This window comes from Loxodonta africana, chromosome X, assembly GCF_030014295.1.
Source record: "Loxodonta africana isolate mLoxAfr1 chromosome X, mLoxAfr1.hap2, whole genome shotgun sequence".
NCBI lineage: Eukaryota > Metazoa > Chordata > Mammalia > Proboscidea > Elephantidae > Loxodonta > Loxodonta africana.
In genome coordinates this window covers 66,737,470-66,755,896 of record NC_087369.1, presented here as the reverse complement: position 1 = coordinate 66,755,896, position 18,427 = coordinate 66,737,470, and the positions used below count along the sequence as shown (strand labels likewise).

Genomic DNA, 18,427 nt, shown 5'->3' with positions numbered 1-18,427 from the left:
CAGGGTTGAGAAGGGAGAGTGCTGACATGTCATGGGGTTGTTAACCAATGTCATAGAACAATGTGTGTACTAACTGTTTGATGAGAAACTAGTTTGTTCTGTAAACCTTCATCTAACGTACAATCAAAAAAAAAAAGCACCTGATAAAAAGTGACTCCCTTTTTTGAAATAAGACTGCTTCTGAACTTAAAAAAAAGTCACCAGAATAAGGTAGCCAAATTAAACACGACTTTCTTAATTTCTTTACTAAAATTGTAACTTATTTGGAATCCAGCTTCAATTGCACAAGTTCAAACGATCTCTGCGCTTAAAAAACGTTTTTTCCTGAGAAAGAGATTTTAGCCTAGGATGACACCCGATATACTACAGAGCATTTAAAAATGATGGACATTTTAGACATGGACAGCCCAACTGACTGACAAAACAAGCCTGTGGATTGAAAGTGGATGGATGTTTTGGGAGAGCTGGAAGCCAATTTCCACAGATCTAAAATCCTGCTGTTACTTTTTAGTTACTACTAAGTAAACTCCTGAGTACTACGTGCTCAAACGTTTTCTTTTTAAGAGGATACTTAGCTCCATATCATCACGTTGGACTGCCAGCAAGAATCAGAGGGCTTGGTAAGACAGTGTTGCAAATTAAAGTGAATGTTAAATCTCACCGTATCCAGTTTTACCACTACATAAAAGAAAAAACAAGTATGTCCTAAAGGCTGCAGGCAGTTCAGGTAAGTATTAGAAAAAGAAACAGAAAGAGTGAAAAATATCCTACTCCTGTCATGATACAGGAAGAAACACGTTTTTTATTTTTAAATTGTAGATAATCTGCTTCATTGTATGAAATTTAGATTCTACTTTTAGAAAAGTTTACACTTACGTGACTTAAGGATGAACAATAATATGCCCCCCCCCCCAAATCTAAATCTCTGATACCAAAAGAAGAAACCAAACCCATTGCTGTCGAGTCCATTCCGACTCATAACGACTCTATAGGACAGAGTAGAGCTGCCCCATAGGGTTTCCAAGGAGCGGCTGGTGAATTCGAGCTGCCAACCTTTTGGTTAGCAGCCTAAGCTCCTAGCCACTGGGTCACCAGGGCCCCAAATCTCCAATAAAGTGTAAAAAAAAAAAAATTCTAAAAAAAAACTTGCTGTATCAGAAGACGGAAACCCTGGTGTCGTAGTGGTTAAGTGCTACAGCTGCTCAGCAAAAGGTCAGCAGTTCGAATCCTCCAGGCGCTCCTTGGAAACTATGGGGCAGTTCTACTCTGTCCTATAGGGTCGCTACGAGTCGGAAGGGACTCGAGGGCAGTGGGTTGGTTTTTTTTGTTGTTGTTTTTTTGTTTTTTGGTATCAGAAGACAGACAAAAGCCTTATAAACAGCGTTATATTTTTCTTGCAGATAATATTTGCTTAATTAGCTCTACTATTAATTCCTGGAAACTCTTGTGGCGTAGTGGTTAAGTGCTACCACTGCTAATCAAAAGGTCAGCCGTTGGAATCCACCAGGCGCTCCTTGGAAACCCCACGGGGCAGTTCTATTCTGTCCTATAGGGCCTATAGGGTCGCTATGAGTCGGAATTGACTCGACGGCAATGCTTTTTGTTTGTTTTTATTAATTACTAAGTGCCACTGTTAACCAGGTCTATTGTTGTTTTGTTTAAACTGTAGCTTTTGTGTAATAGAAAAGTGAATAATGGAGAATAGTATATAATTTCAAATAAACACCTGTTTTTCATGTTTTATGTGGGTGTGTGTATATATATATATATATATATATTTTTTTTTTTGTCTCATATGACTGTGCCCCAGGTTGGCTCTCTAAATAAAGCTGGTTACCCTAAGCTTCATTTGGTGATTTGTAAGTTTTCCCAAAAGTTACCTTTTGATTTCGGTAGACAGGTTTTACAAGAGAAACTATAAGTCTGAATTGCAAAGATACAACTGTAATCTTTATTTATTTATTTCTTGAAGTTCTATTAATAGCTCATGTCTGGAAATGATTATTTTTTATAATACTGTAGATATTCTTCAAAATTCTGATGATATCTTCTGGGTATTTTTTCATTTGCTCTTTGAACACTCAGATAAAATTCTTTTTTAATTTTCTGTTATTTCAAATGCATGATTATATGGAACTCATACATGACAATCTTTTAATTTGTTTATCATTATCATTAGTGATTATAAATTTTATTTAATTGAACCACCAAGTGGACAGATCGCGGATGTCATTCTGTGAAATGTGTGTATTTAGCACTCTCAACTTTTAGATATAACGTTAGAGAATCATTGGCAGCCAACATTTATGTAACTTGCAAAAATAAAACAATCCTGGTTCTAGAGTGGGTTCTTGTGTCAGACCGCCAGACAACTCTACTTCGTGTTAGCTCGTGTGACATTGGGAAAATTACTTTACCTTGCCTCTAAAATGGGAGTGGCAACAGTAATCACTTCATCGAGCTATTTTTGTTGGGAGTTTTTTGATTACCTTTTCAATCTCTTTTTTTGTTACGGGTCTATTTAGTTGTTCTACTTCTGATTGTGTTAGTTTAGGTAGGTAGTGTGTTTCTAGGAATTCATCCATTTCTTCTAGGTTTTCAAACTCGTTAGAGTACAATTTTTCCTAGTAATCTGATATGATTCTTTTAATTTCAGTTGGGTCTGTTGTGATATGGCCCATCTCATTTCTTATTCGGGTTATTTGTTTCCTTTCCTGTATTTCTTTTGTCAGTCTGGCCAAGAGTTTATCAATTTTGTTAGTTTTGTCAAAGAACCAGCTTTTGGTCTTGTTAACTCTTTCAATTGTTTTTCTATCGAGCTATTTTTACAGTCAACGGATGTTCTTGAAGGTTTGATAAGTGCCAGGCTCTCTTCTAGGCACCAAGGATACAGCAGTTAGCAAAAAGAAAAAGTCCTTTCCTTTATGTCGCTTTCATTCTAGTAGAGGAGACATAGCATAAACCCGCATTTTAAAGTGGGTAATAAAAAAAGGAGAGCAATTAGAGAAAGACAAAGCAAGGAAGAGAAAATGACACGGTTTTGTGCCTTAGATGGCTAGTCAGGGAATGCCTCTCTGGGTGATATTTGGGCAGAACCACGAATGAAGAAATGGAGAAGAGCCATGGCAAGATATGGGCGGGGGGCGGGGAGGGGGTGGCACAGGGCCGTGTTCCAGGTGAGTAAGTAACATGTGCACAGACCCTGAGAAGAAAATAAGCTTATGTTTTGAGAAAGAGCAAAGAACTTACATTTATTTAGCCTTTACTATGTGGCAGGCTCTGTTTGAAGCACTTGGTATTTATTTACCTATCCAATCCTCCTGGAAACGCTGGCGGTATAGTGGTTAAGTGCTACGGCTGCTAACCAAACGGTTGGCAGTTTGAATCCACCAGGCACTCCTTGGAAACTCTATGAGGCAGTTCTACTCTGTCCTATAGGGTCGCTGTGAGTCGGAATCAACTTGATGGCAATGGGTTTGGTTTTTTTTGGCTCTAGGCCTCTCAATAACTCTGGGAAAGGTAGGTGCTACTATTATGATCAGTCTCATTTTCCAGAGGAGAAATCTAAGACACAGTGTGGTGAAGTAACTTTTCGAAGGTCACAGAGCCAGCAGGGCATAGTCAGGATTCAAACCTATGTCTGAATTCACAGCCCATGCTCTTCACCACCTTGCTGCCTTCTTGGGTCTGGGAGCCTCCCATACAACTGATGAGGGAAGAAAGGCACAGAGAGGGACATGATTTGCCCTCAGTCACAGAGCAAGTCAGGAGAAATTCAGGGTCCTCTCTCCCATTCCAATCTCAGTGCTGGAACTGAAGGCCTAGTGGCTCCTTCCCTAAATGCTCACTGAGCGATCTGTATGCCAAACCCTGTGCTGGGCACCAGGGACAGAGGAGTAAGGATGACCCAGACAGACCAAGGTCCTGACCTCATGGTAGAAATGAAGGAATTTATTCAGCATCACTCTAATTTTGTGGTTAATATCTCTCCCCTGTTACACTCCATCTCCTCCTAGTCCAGTCCTCACCACTCTGAGCTATTCTTGTCTGGTGGCATGTCTGCCTTCCCTACGGGACTGTGAGCTCTCTGATGGTGGGGGGCAGGCTTGTCTGAGTCAGTTCCCGCCTGACCCTCAGTAGACACTCAGGGGGAAGTTTCTGAATACATTTCCAGGTATTTGTCCCACCAATATTCACAGAGATGTGTGGAATGAAGATGTACAAGTATATTCCTTGTAGCATTGATTGCAATGACCCAAAAATGAAAATAACCAAAATATCTATCAATAGGGAACTGGTCAAAACATCAAGTTTCTTCCATATAAGAAAATTTTAGTCAGTCATTAAAAAGAACGCAACTCTTTATGTTCTGATGTGGAATGCTTTCTAGGACACAGTGTTACTTATAAAACAAAGGATTGGGAAGCACAATGTTTGGAGTATGCTGCCATTTTTGTAAAAACAAAACAAAACACTAGACAGTCCCCATTTAGATTTGCATTTTGGTATTGTAACTCTGGAGGGATATGTATGAAACTGGTAACAGTCGCTGACTCTGGCAGGGAGAACAGAGAGGCTGGGGATCTGGGCAGGCAGGGAGGCATTTCACTGCATACTATGCTGCACCTTTTGAATTCTCTACCTTGTGCATATAATCTATTAAAAAATACAAAATAAAAAAATTAAAACTGGTGTATAAAACAAGCCACTCCTTGAAATTAAATAATCAGGTGGTTTTTCCTTTCAGAAATATAAATAGTTTCTCTATATATGCATCCTTACACTATTCAAAAGATGGTACAGGCTACTCTATTTTTTATTTTCTTCCACCATAGTATAAGACGTGCCAGGCTGCAGTTCGTTATTATTATTACATACTTTTTATTCTCCCAGGGATTCAGAAGATTCATGGTTCTCATATTTAACATTAAAGTTGAGACAATTTGTTTTCTCTTGATCCTGGATGTTTAATTTGTCTTATTTAAAATCTTGAAATTATAGATGCAAAAATATCGCGCACATTGACAACTTCAACAAGAACTAACAAAAATTTCAAAGTATTCAGTAGCAGTAACCATGATGTAATTTAAAGGTAACGATGAAGTGGTGAAGTGTTCTAAAGCACTGAGTACTTCATAAGGGGTGGACAACACAACTGCACTGGTTACGTGAGACAGGTGGGACGGACAGATGGTGAGCACTGCGGGTGTTTCTCAGACATCGCTGCAAAAGGAGGCCCATTTATCAGGAATCATCATGACATCTACTGATTTTATGTGAGAATTTAGATGGTTACTTTTACTGCTTCTCACAGGTACTATCATATTTACTTATTGGTATGTAAACATTTCAATACGTAAAAACCGGTATGGTTAGCGGTGTGTACTGTCTTTGAGTATCAGCTTCACATTCGTGCCCTTCTGCTGAGCCCCAGGCAAGCCCCTCTTTGGGAGCCTGTGCACGCGCATACCAAAAAAAGACCAAACCCAGTGCTGTCGAGTCGATTCCGACTCATAGCGACCCTATAGGACAGAGTAGAACTGCCCCATAGAGTTTCCAAGGAGCGCCTGGCGGATTCGAACTGATGACCCTTTGGTTAGCAGCCGTAGCACTTAACCACTACACCACCAGGGTTTCCTGTGCACAGGCAGACAGGGGGAAACGCGCAGCCGCTACAGACTCAGCTCCAGCATCCTTAGCCCTCCCCAGCCGGGGACATGCAGTCTGTTGGCTTCTTCAGTGAATGGATTTTCCTGACCCTCTCAAAGAAATAAATACTCAGTAGTTTATTCAGAATTGCGTGAAAACATAATGAAGTGAGCCACGCCTCCACCCCCAAATTGCATTCTATTTTCCAAAGAGCTGTGAAGCAAGTAAATGATATGGATTCAGAGTATAGCGCTATGTTCAAAAGTTCTGTCTTTCCCTTTTCATCTGTGTGTGATCTTGGGTTAACATTAGAGGATCCCTCCGTTTCCCCAACTGTAAGGTGAGGCTAACAATACCTACCTTGTGCCACTGGTGTAAGGTTACATTTTAATGTGGGTAGAGCGAATAGGGAAACCCTGGTGGTGTACTGGTTAAGTGCTAAGGCTGCTAACTAAAGGGTTGGCAGTTCGAATCTGCCAGGCGCTCCTTGGAAACTCTATGGGGCAGTTCTGCTCTGTCCTATAGGGCCGCTATGAGTCGGAATCGGCTCGAGGGTCCTGGGTTTGGTCTTTTTTTTCTTGTTTTTTTTTTTAGAGTGAATAGCTCATCACACGCACTGAATAAATGACTTGTGATATGTTTGCACACTAAGTGGGCAAAGCGCTCAGGGTACTGTGAAGCAGAGTAGCCAGAGTATGGAATCCAGAGGTCTGTGAGTATGGATGGGAAAATGGACTATGTCTTTATCTTCACCCACTTCTAACTTAAATTGAGCATGTTGATCAATTATGAACCTAGGCAAGAAACCACAGTATTACCAGCAGTACATGTGACAGTGTCACCAATAAATATTTTCATATCACATTATATGCTGTTTCACTTTTTCTGAAGTATCATTATTTATGCTCATCACTACTTTGAAATTATGATATTTATTATGCCCACCACTAGTTACTGTTATTTAATGTGTTAATAAAGAAACACATATGTTATCGTTCCACAGTTTTTCTTTAAACTCAAAACTGTATTTCAGTATAATAAATTCCCTTTATAATCCTATGTCTTTTACAAGTGCATTTATTAAAAACAGATATTTTTCTGTTAAGGGACCCCTGAGCTTCATGGGACTGCCAACAGGGTCCAAGGTGCAAAGGAGTTGAGAGCCGCTGCTTGTAGAAGATGTTTTGAAATGAGAAGCCAAGGGGAAAGGGAAGAGATTGGGCTGACATGCTGGGTGTTTTGATATATGTTATCACCTGTACAGCGGCAATACAGAGGCTTCTTTTTTGAGGCCCTGGAGTCTTGAAGGGCAGAAAGTGAACATGAAGTTGGACATATTTGTGGGTGGGGGGAGTTGAAGTAAGTTGGGCAGTTTCTACTTTAACCATGAGGCACACTAGGGAGTCACCATGGGTCGGTGAGCAGGGGAGTGCACACAGCAGTGGTGTTTGAGGCTGTTGCTTCTGGAAACTGGAAGCAGGCCAGATAGGAGCTGGGGCCCAGAGAAGAAAAGGAACAGAGGAAGGGAACCAGGAAAGGAGGGCAGGATGCTGGACAGGCATTGTGGGTCACCAAAGGGCTGGAATCCGGTCCACAGCACTCTCCCTGCACACCTAGTCAGGGGCAGGCAATGGCTGTAAGTCTGCCTCTTTGGGATCCTGTCTTCAGGAAAGTGAGGTCATTGAGGGCAACAGGCCCATGCTGCCTGAGGATTTAAAGGTCCAGAGGCACCAGGAGCACAGAAGTAGGATTTGTCCAGATGCATCTCATTCCTACTCCCCCCAACCCCTACCACACACCCTCAGCCACGCCCAGCACCCCTTGCAGCCAGAAAAATCTAAGAGAAGCAAAGTTAAAATAGTCCTGTGAAACCAGCCCCAACAGAAAGGGCTCTTGTTACTAAGGCCAGATTGCCTTGACCTGGGGTTCTTTATGCATTAAACTTAAGGCAGTGGTTCTCAAAATGTGGTTCCTGTAGCAGCAGCAGCAGTTAAATTGTTAGAAATGTAAACTAGACCCACTGAATCAGAAACTCTGAGAGTGGAGATCTAGCAATCTGCTCTCTCTCTCGCTCTCTGTGAAGAATATTGAATATGCCGTGGACTGCCAGAATATGCCGTGGACTGCCAGAAGAACGAACACATCTGTCTTTGGAAGAAGTAACGCCAGAATTCTCCTTCGAAGCAAGGAGCCTTCATCTCACGTACTTTGGACATGTTGTCAGGTGGGACTAGTCCCTAGAAAAGGACATCATGCTTGGTAAAAAATAGAGGGTCAGTGAAAAAGAGGAAGACCCTCAATGAGATGGACTGACACAGTGGCTGCAAAATGGGCTCAAGTATAACAGTGGTTGTGAAGATGATGCAAGGCCAGGCAGTGTTCCGTTCTGTTGTAGATAGGGTGGCTGCGAGTTAGAACTGACTCAACAGCACCTAACAACAATAAACCCTCTAGTAATGTACACAGGTCCAATGTCCATGGTGTTGGAAAACCTTGCTGTCTATCCAAATTAACATTCCAAAAGGTGCCTCAATTGGAGGGGGTCATCATATCTCTTGAGGCTCCCTTCACAGCTGTTCTACCCAAAGCTTGGCTGCATCCAGAGACACAGAAAACAGTAAACCTTTCGTCCCTGGTGTGGGATAGTGTCAGTTAGAACCATGCAAGTGGCAGTGCCCTTTCCACTCAGCTATACAGCCACCAGTTGGCTTAGGGGCCAAGGATCTGTGAACCTCATTGGAGTTCTTGCTAAGTTGCCATGAGTGTATAGTTAAATGTTTCCATGAATGAGTTGCTCTGGAGAAGGCTGACTCTATTGGAATCTCTCAGTCTCTAGTTACTGAGGGGTATAGGAGAGTGTCATGGATTGAATTGTTCCCCCCAAAATATGTGTCAACTTGGTTAGGCCATGATTGTGTGGTTGTCCACCATTTTGTGATTGTAATTTTATGGTCCTGATCCAAGGTAAATGGGGTTTCCCTTGGATGAGGCCTGCACTGCCTTTTATCACTCGAGAAATAAAAAGGAAAGAGAAACAAGCAGAGAGTTGGGGACCTCATACCACCAAGAAAGCAGCACCAGGAGCAGAGCTTTTCCTTTGGACCTGGGGTCCCTGTGCCTGAGAATCTCCTTGACCAGGGGAAGTTTGAGGACAAGGACCTTCCTCCAGAGCCGACAGAAAGAGAAAGCCTTCCCCTGGAGCCAATGCCCTGAATTTGGACTTGAAACTTGCTAGACTATGAGAAAATAAAATTCTCCTTGTTAAAGCCATCCACTTGTGGTATTTCTGTTATAGGAGCACTAGATGACTAAGAGAGTTAAGAGGGAAGTTCTCACCAAGGTCTTGTGAGCCTTGTGCTCATCAGAACAACCCAATTATATTGTCCTAAAATCATTTAGGGCCAGTTGTCCTTGGTCCTAAAATCATTGGGATCCATTGAGGGAAGACATCTATAAGATGCTGGTTCTGATCCTGGTACAGCTGAATCATAATCCTGGGATTTAGAAAGTAGGTGTATGACTGGTCCCAGAGAGATTAAATCTAACATTAAACATCCTCGCTGATAAGCAGTAATATTTGGGGGATAGGACATGAAAGGCAACAAGATAAGGACTTGGCTGGAAGTTGTGGTCTTGGATGATTTTTCATCCAAAACCAAAAAAAAAAAAAACCCTTGCTGTTGAGTCAATTCTGTCTCATAGTGATCCTATAGGACAGTGTAGAACTGCCCCATAGTGTCTCCAAGGAGCAGCTGGTGGGTTCAAACTGCCAGCCTTTTGGTTAGCAGTCAAGTTCTTAACCATTATGCCACCATACTCCTTTCACATAAAGGGAAGGAAAATCCTCCTGAGCTAGGAACTCCTTAAGGACAAAAATCCCATTAGTCTGTTTCTCACAGCACAACCTTGCACAGTAGTACAGTTAAGGGATCGTTGTGCATTTGTTGCATGAGCCGTCATGCACATACTCTGTTCAGTTGGGGTGACCAGGTGAACTGAGAAATAACTTTGATGGAGCTTTGAAAGACAGGGATGTTCTCTTTTTTCTTACTCTAGGTATCAGTCATTATGATGCTATATGTTGATTTTAAGGATGGGACTGAGAGAGGTGTGAAAGATAAAGGTAAAACTGCCAATAAAGAAGATCATTTACCTTATAGATACTATAATGTAGTTTCGAAACAAGTTAAACAGGTTAGGATTATTATTTCCATTTTGTTTAACAGATGACAACTAAGGCTCAGAGAGGTTAGCTGTTTTATCTGCGGTCATACAGCTACCAAGTGCCAGGTGCATCTGAGCCTGAAGCCCATGCCTATGCTTCCTCTCCCCCACACTCCAGGGTAACATCTCTCTCTCTCCACTTAGTCCCAGAGATCAGACTCTGAAGGGTCCCTGAGGGATTCGTGTCATGGAACCGCCATCCCTGCAACCCTTTCCCCCCACCAACGAATCTTTTTTTTTTTTTTCCTTGGGAGCCAGGGCCTGGAGCCAGGTAAGGCTGGAGCATCATTCCAGGGGCTTTCTCTAGAATCAGTTGTTCTTGTTGCCTTCAGCACAGCCTGCATCAGGAAGAGGTTTGTCTGCCGGCGCGGGACAGCAGAGCCATTCATTACTGCGGGAAGGCAAGATCCCGGCCCGGGGGCCACACGTCGAAAGGGAGGGGCCAGGGGGCGGCCCCGTTATGACCAATCCTGAGGAAAGGGCAGGAGAAAAGGCTGGCTGAGGAGTGGCTGGCCAGCAGCAGTTGCTGACATTCTGTACTAGGAGCCTGGGCTCAAGGTAACCCAGACCTCTATGCAAACAGCGGGGCTGGGGGTGTTATACGGGCGAGGTAGACAGGTAAGGGGACTTCAGGGCCTGCACTGAGGCCAAGGGGTAGAGAACGCTCGGAGGTTGTGGCAAGGAGACAGAATTCTAGGCTGAATCGAAGGATCAGAGGGTGCAGAAGTAAGAAAAGGGGTGTGAATGTGAGCACAAGAGGGAAACTGAGCGAGTGGGCAAAAAATCGCGTCTGGGGCAAGGGGAGGAGGGTGTAATACACCCTGCCACAGAAACATATGTAATGTGGGAGCAGGTGGCACCATCTTCTCTTGAGCTTATTTTCCAAAAGTAGCTCCCTTTTAGTCTTTTTTAAGGTAAAATGTTGACCCGACTTTTTTTTTAGAATACAAGGAAAGAACGTCAGAGGAAGCTATATGAAAGCGAGGCCGCGCAAGGCGCAGAGAAGGTTGTCAGAGGGTGGCGCCTTTTTACAAGTACTTTCCATCCCTTTTCACCCGAAGCTCTGGCCGCGACCCTCCCCTCGTCCTCTGCCCCCCTCCGCTCCCCGCACTATCTGATTGCCTTAAAACCAGGTGACCGCCTCGATCTCCACTTCAGCTCCGGGAACCTTCGATTACAGGGGGTGGAGCCCGCAGTAGCTGCTGGCGTTGCTGGAAGGCCGGCGGGAGGAGTCCCAAGGGCGCTAAAGGCGCACCGCAGCCATAACGCCTATCTTTCACAGAAGTCCTTGTCTCATTCCAGCTACAGCAGCAGCTCCATTCCAGACGCCTTTCTTCTCTGGCCGAGCGGCGAGCTGATGGCCCAGGTTAGAGAAGCTTCCTTGCCCTTCTGCTCAGTGGCCCCCCGGAATTCCGGAGCTGGGGGAGGAGTCTCGCTTGAGGAGGTGGCTGACAAGGCGGGGGAAATGGAGGAGGAGGAGGTGGGAGCGCTTAAGGCTTGTTCAGGCTGGGGGAAATGAGGAATTCAAGCTGAAGCCATTACAAGAGCATAAACCTGAACCTGAGAGGAACTTGAAGAGGAGCGGCGGCGAGAAGGTGCTCCTCTTTTCCACTGCCCCTCGCTGTCATAGCAGCTCCTTGCCTGTTTTCCCATGCCTCAAGCCCCGCCCTCGGCCCCAGCCCAGGGCCTGCTCCAGGGGTCCTCCCAGACCCTTCGACCCACCCACACCTCCTGCCCACCTCCCGCGCCCGACCCCGCGGCCGCTGCTGCCCCTGTCCGGGTCCCGGCCCTGGCGCCAATCCCAGCGTAGATCCAGGCCTGGGCCCAGGCCCCAGACAAGGCGAAGCTACTCTGGTGACCTAGGCGGATCCGGGGATCCAGGCGGCTCATGGGACTGGTTGCTGGAGATGGAGTTTGATCAGGGTCCCACTGGCTGCTCTCATGTGGAGAGCTTTAAAGTGGCTAAAAACTGGCGGAAGAATCTGCGGTTGATTTACCATCGTTTCGTTTGGAGTGGGACCCATGAGACTAGGAAACGTAAGGCAAAGTCATGTATCTGTCATGTATGTAGTACCCATATGAACAGACTCCACTCTTGTCTCTCCTGTGTCTTCTTTGGCTGCTTTACTGAGAAACATATTCACAAACATGCTAAAACAAAGCAGCACAATTTAGCTGTAGACCTCTATCATGGAGTTATATATTGTTTTATACGTAAGGATTATGTTTATGACAAAGACATAGAAGAGATTGCCAAAAAAACAAAGGAGAAAATTTTGAAATTACTAACTTCCACCTCAACAGATGTTTCTCAACAACAGTGTATGACATCAGGTGTTGAAGAGAAGCAAATAACCTGTGAGTCAAAGGGACAGGAGCCAAAATTGGTGAAACCCAAGAAAAAGAGGAGAAAAAAGTCAGTCTACACTGTAGGCCTGAGAAAAAAAAAAGGCCTGAGAGGGCTAATTAATCTTGGGAACACCTGCTTTATGAATTGTATTGTCCAGGCACTTACTCACATTCCTCTACTGAAAGATTTCTTCTTTTCTGACAAGCACAAATGTATAATGACAAGCCCCAGCTTGTGTCTGGTGTGTGAAATGTCTTCGCTTTTTCATGCTATGTACTCTGGGAGCCGAACTCCTCACGTTCCCTATAAATTACTTCACCTGATATGGATTCATGCAGAACATTTAGCAGGGTATAGGCAACAGGATGCCCACGAGTTCCTTATTGCAATATTAGATGTGCTGCATAGACACAGCAAAGATGATAGTGTTGGGCAGGAGGCCAATACCCCCAACTGCTGCAACTGCATCATAGACCAAATATTTATAGGTGGCTTGCAGTCTGATGTCACCTGTCAAGCCTGCCAAGGTGTCTCCACCACAATAGACCCATGCTGGGATATCAGTTTGGACTTGACTGGCTCTTGTGCCGCATTCACTTCCCAGAGCCCTAAGAGTACTGACAGCACAGTAATTAGGGATGACCACATACCAGGAATCCCCTCACTTACAGACTGCCTACAGTGGTTTACAAGGCCAGAGCACCTAGGAAGCAGTGCCAAAATCAAATGAAGTAATTGCCAAAGCTATCAGGAATCTACCAAACAACTCACAATGAAGAAATTACCCATTGTGGCCTGTTTTCATCTCAAGCGGTGCGAACATGTTGGCAAACTGAGACGAAAGATTAATACCTTTATCTCTTTTCCCTTGGAGCTAGACATGACTCCCTTTCTGGCCTCCACTAAAGAGAGCAGAATGAAAGAAGGCCAGCCACCAACAGATAGTGTGCCAAACGAGAATAAGTATTTACTGTTTGCAGTGATTAATCACCATGGAACTTTGGAAAGTGGACACTATACCAGCTTTATCCGGCAACAGAAGGACCAGTGGTTCAGCTGTGATGATGCCGTCATTACCAAGGCTACTATAGAGGACTTACTTTACAGTGAAGGGTATTTACTGTTCTATCACAAACAAAGAATAGAGAAAGACTAGTCGTACCAGACCACTTACCAGAAAAAAGTAAAATAAATGGATTGGCAAGGATCCAGAAGTGACACACGAACCTACCTGGAATGAACAATGATAACAAGACCTATATGACAACTAACACCTTGATATAAAGAACCTATATTACCATGGCCTGTGGGTCTGTAGGAGAAAAAAAAAAAGGACTACTAACCAGTGACCAGTTCAGCCTTAAGAAATGAGGAAAGGGGGAAGAGGTTGAAAATACTCACATAAGACCATGATTAAATGAAAAGAACGAACTAGGTAAAGAGAATGAGAACAGAGGTTTTTTGGCACTACTGTATGTCCTTGCTTCAACGAAACAAGTCAGGAAGTATTCCTTCATCAGCAAAATGCTTCAAAATCAGTGTTCCAGCTATGGTTGACCAGTAAAATAGTTTGAAAAGAAAGAATATTTTAAAATAAAATTTTTGAAGATTTAAGAAGAACAAATTTGAAAGAAAAATAAGTTTTTTAAAGTTTAAAAAGAAAAAATATTTAAATGTTGAAAGAATAAGTATTTTTAAAAGATGTTTGAAAAAATAACTTTACAGAAGTTTCAAAATGTATTAAAATATGTTTTAAAAACAAAAAGTTTAAAATTCTTCTGATTTAAAAATGTAAAATGAATAAACCAAGAAAATAAAAATAATAGATTAAAAAAGAAAATAGAAGGAAGAGATTAAAATTAAAGTTTAAAATGAAAGTAAATGTAATATAAGGAATATTTCTAAATTAAAGCATTAAGTACGCATGTTCAAAAATTAAAAGGTAACAGAATGAATAGTTTTAATGATGTAATAAATGAACCATGAATTCTAAAATAATAAAGAATGGAATGAAATTTTAAGTTTAAAGAAAAGTCTTAAAACTGGAAAACTTAGAAAAAATCCAGACAAATGTTAGACATTTTTTAAAACATTTAAAAGAGGAAAAAATAAGAGAAAGATGATTAAAAAATATATAAAGGATCTTAGACAAATACATTAGAGGTTTAAATAAAAACTTTAAATATTTAAACAAAAAAGATGAAAATATAAGTTTTATAAACTTTAAAAAATCTAAAAAAAAAAAAAGAAAGAAACCCAGGTGGCGTACTGGTTAATTGCTGTGGCTGCTAACCAACAGGTCGGCAGTTTGAATCCACCAAGCTGCTTGGAAACTATGGGGCAATTCTACTCTGTCCTATAGAGTCGCTATGAGTCAGAATCAAGTCGACGGCAACGGGTTCTTTTTTTTTTCTTTCTAAAAAAAAATTTCAAATATTTAAATAAAAAATAATAACATTAAATGGTTAAAGGTTTTTATTCTTTTTAATTTAAAGTTATTAAAACACATACAGGTATGAAAGTAATAAAATGAAGGAGAAAGGAATAACATGACAAGGAGTTTTGTAAGTATATATATTTTTCAAAAAAAAAAAAAAAAACTCAGTGCCTTGGAGTTGATTCCTACTCATAACGACCCTAATAGGACAGAGTAGAACTGCCCCCATAGAGTTTCCAAGGAGTGTCTGGCGGATTCGAACTGCCAATCCTTTGGTTAAAAAAAAATTTTTTTTCTTATATATAAAAAAATATATATTTTTTTTTAGTTTCATGTTAATACATAAATGCAATGTGGAAAAAAGGCACACACACTTTAACTAACATCATACCATCCAATTGTTAGATTGCTGCAAGACGTGGACACTAACCCACTTTCCCCTCTCAGGTTTCCTGCCCCATCTCATTTCGTGAAGGAGGTAGAGGTATTTCTTAGGCAGAAGCAACTGCATTTGAGAAATATGAAAACATTATGGACTCATCCTCTTCTCCCAACTAGAACTGCATTATTCCCACAATAATGTAGTCCTCTGGAAAGGGACTCTTGACAGTTTGGCAGTTTGGGGAAATTAGATCACAACTGTGAAGTTCTGGCTTTAGTGTTTGAACCCCATGGTATGATTGAGGAAGTGATGAAGACCTATACCTGAAGACCTCCCACCTTCCTCTGTCCCTTTTCTCCCTCCACGGGGAAACGAGACCTTTACATTTCCGCAGTAGAGCTATGAGTTTGTGCTCCACAGTCCTTCTGCTCATTCCTTATTCCCTCACTCATGCTGAGTTCCCTGTGCCCCTCACTTACCTGGCCTTACGTACATCTCTGAGCCCCAGCCTGCAGGACTGCTTCTTTGATCTGGTGGCTCCTACTTCTCCCTCAAGGCCCAACTCACAGATGGCTTCTTCTCTGAAGCCTACCCTGAACACTCCAAGCAAGGATAAATTGGAAAATTATTCCTCCCTCCCCCTCTCTGTTCCTCTTACTGTGCCTGCAAAGTACTTTGTCTAATACCTCAGTGATAGTACTTTATTCTTCTGTGTTGTGGCTCTGTGATTGGTCTACTCCTCTGCACTGAGCATCCTGAGAGTAGGGACCAAGCCTTATTCCTGTGTCAATAAATGTTTGTTGATTGTGAGGATGAGTTTTTTTATTTTCTCTATTCACCCTCTCAGTAATGTACTCTTACCCACTTGTCCATCAAGCTCTTATTTAGTGCCCAGTACGGAAATATGCTGTGATCAGTGTTGTGTCTTCCACAAAGACAGTGTATAAAATGCTGCTTAGCTGCAGGAGATGACTTAAAAAAGTAGGTTCTCAGAGAGGAAACAGCCAGGCTGAAAGGAAGGAATCCCAGGTACAAAGCAAGGAAAAGAGCACAGGCCTGAGAGTTGGCAGTCATATGGGAGACCGGGTGGTGAGGGAGAGCAACAGCTAAAGGTAGTAAGGCTGGGATCTCTGGTGTGTGTGGCAATACTGACCCTCTCCACAGTGTGCCTCAGCTCTCCACAGTGTCTCTCACAACTGTGTGCCGCACCTTTCCACAGCGTGCCACATTAGTTTACCTTCCCATGTGACAGTGTACTGCACCACTCTGCAGTGTTCTACATCATACCATACATCATGACTCTGTGGCACAGATGAAAGGGGCACATTATGTCTGATGACTGTGTTAAGTGGATACCTTTGGTTTATTTGTCTGCTTAGCACACTTAGCCCTTCTCCCATTTTTATGGTACCGGTGGGGCTATCAATCACTTTGCCCTTCTTCCACCCATCTCCAGTCTGGGCCACACTTCCACCCATCCCCATTCAACAGAAGCAATTCTTCTGAAGGCAGGCATAGGACTCAGTCACAGCCGTGGCTAAATCAAATATATACATATATATATAGAGACACCTGGAAAAAGAAACTTGTTCTTATCCCCCCCATCCCCAACTCCCTCTTCCCTCGCTAGGGTAGCTAAACTAGGATAACATGAATCTGAAACTCTGAGAAGCTGATCTACATGCCTCAGAGAGAAAATCTGCCTACAAAGCAAAACCAACAGAGAGAAAAAATCAGAAATGGGTAGAAAGAGCTGTGTTTATGAACTTGGAAAAGCTATTCATCATTTTTGAAGCTCAGATGGCCCAAAGAAGAAAAGAGCTGGCTTAATTAGATAGTCCCTAATCAAGCTATAAAACCATAACTATAACCATAGTTTTAGCTATATAAAATTTTTTTAAAAAAAAAAACCCACCACCGCCTAGTCAATTCTGACGCATAGCGACCCAGTGGGTGGGTTAGCAACCCTATAGAAAAGAGTAGAACTGCTCCATAGTTTCCAAGGAGTGCCTGGTGGATTCGAACTGCTGACCTTTTGGTTAGCAACTGCAGCACTTAACCACTATGCTACCAGGGTTTCCTGTTTTACCTATATGAAGCTATAAAACTAATTAAACTATATTTGACACTATAGTTATGCATATAACTATTATATATATGTAATATATTTAGCTATATAAAACAATAGAATTCTTTTGCAAGCTATAAAACCCCATGACATCTTAGCAGTTATTACTAATACACTCACAGCAACTGAGAAAGAACCCCAATGAGGTTTCCAATTCACAGATCCTTGGCCTCTAAGCCAACTAGTGGCTGTGTAGCTGAGTGGAAAAGGTACTGCCATTTGCATGGTTCTAACTGCCACTACCCTACAGCAGGGACAGAAGGTTTACTGTTTTTTGTGTCTCTGGGTACAGCCAAGCTCTGGGTAGAAGAGCCTTGAGAAAGAGCCTCAAGAGATGGAATGACTCCCTCAAATTGTGGTGCCGTTTGGTATATTAATTTGTGAAGACAGCAAGGTTTTCCAACACCCTGGATGTTGGACCTTTGTACATGTTAGGGGGTTTGTTGTTGTTGTTAGGTGCTGTTGAGTCAGTTCCAACTCATAGTAACCCTATCTACGATAGAACGAAACCCTGCCTGATCATGTACCATCCTCACAATCATTGTTATGCTTGAACCCATTGTTGCAGCCACTGTGTCAATCCATCTCATTGAGGGTCTTCCTCTTTTTGACTGACACTGTACTTTGCCAAGCATGATATCCTCCAGGGACTGGTCCCTCCTGATAACATGTCCCAAGTACGTGAGACAGTCTCCTTGCTTCTAAGGAGCGTTCTGGCTCTACTTCTTCCAAAGACAGATGTGTTCCTTCTTCTGGCAGTCCATGGTATATTCAATATTCTTCGCCAACATCATAATTCAAAGGTGTCAATTCTTCGGTCTTCCTTATTCGTTGTCCAGCTTTCCCATACATATGAGGCTATTGAAAATATCATGGCTTAGGTTATGCGCACCTTAGTCCTCAAGTGGCATCTTTGCTTTTCAACACTCTAAAGAGGTCTTTTGCAGCAGATTTACCCAATGCAATATGTCCCTTGATTTCTTGACTGCTGCTTCCATGGGAGTTGATTATAGATCCTAGTAAAATTAAATCCTTGACAACTTCGACATTTTCTCCAGTTATGAGGATTTTTTTTTCTTTATGTTGACTCGCAATTAGTACTGAAGGCTGTAGCCTTTCATCTTCATCAGTAAATGCTTCAAGTCCTCTTCGCTTTCAGTAAGCAAAGTTGTGTCATTTGCATATTACAGGTTGTTAATGAGTCTTCCTCCAATCCTGATGCCCTGTTCTTCTTCATCTAGTTCAGCTTCTTGGATT

The 18,427-nt window shown here is 42.4% G+C and overlaps 1 protein-coding gene across 1 annotated transcript; it reads left to right on the top strand.

Moving 5' to 3' along the window:
- Window positions 1-10,317: 10,317 nt before the first annotated feature.
- USP51 (ubiquitin specific peptidase 51) lies at window positions 10,318-14,371 on the top strand. The gene is given in 2 exon segments (XM_010599919.3): window positions 10,318-11,377; window positions 11,379-14,371. Coding segments are annotated over 2 exon segments (1,722 nt in total). The 5' UTR covers window positions 10,318-11,230; the 3' UTR covers window positions 12,954-14,371.
- Window positions 14,372-18,427: the final 4,056 nt, after the last annotated feature.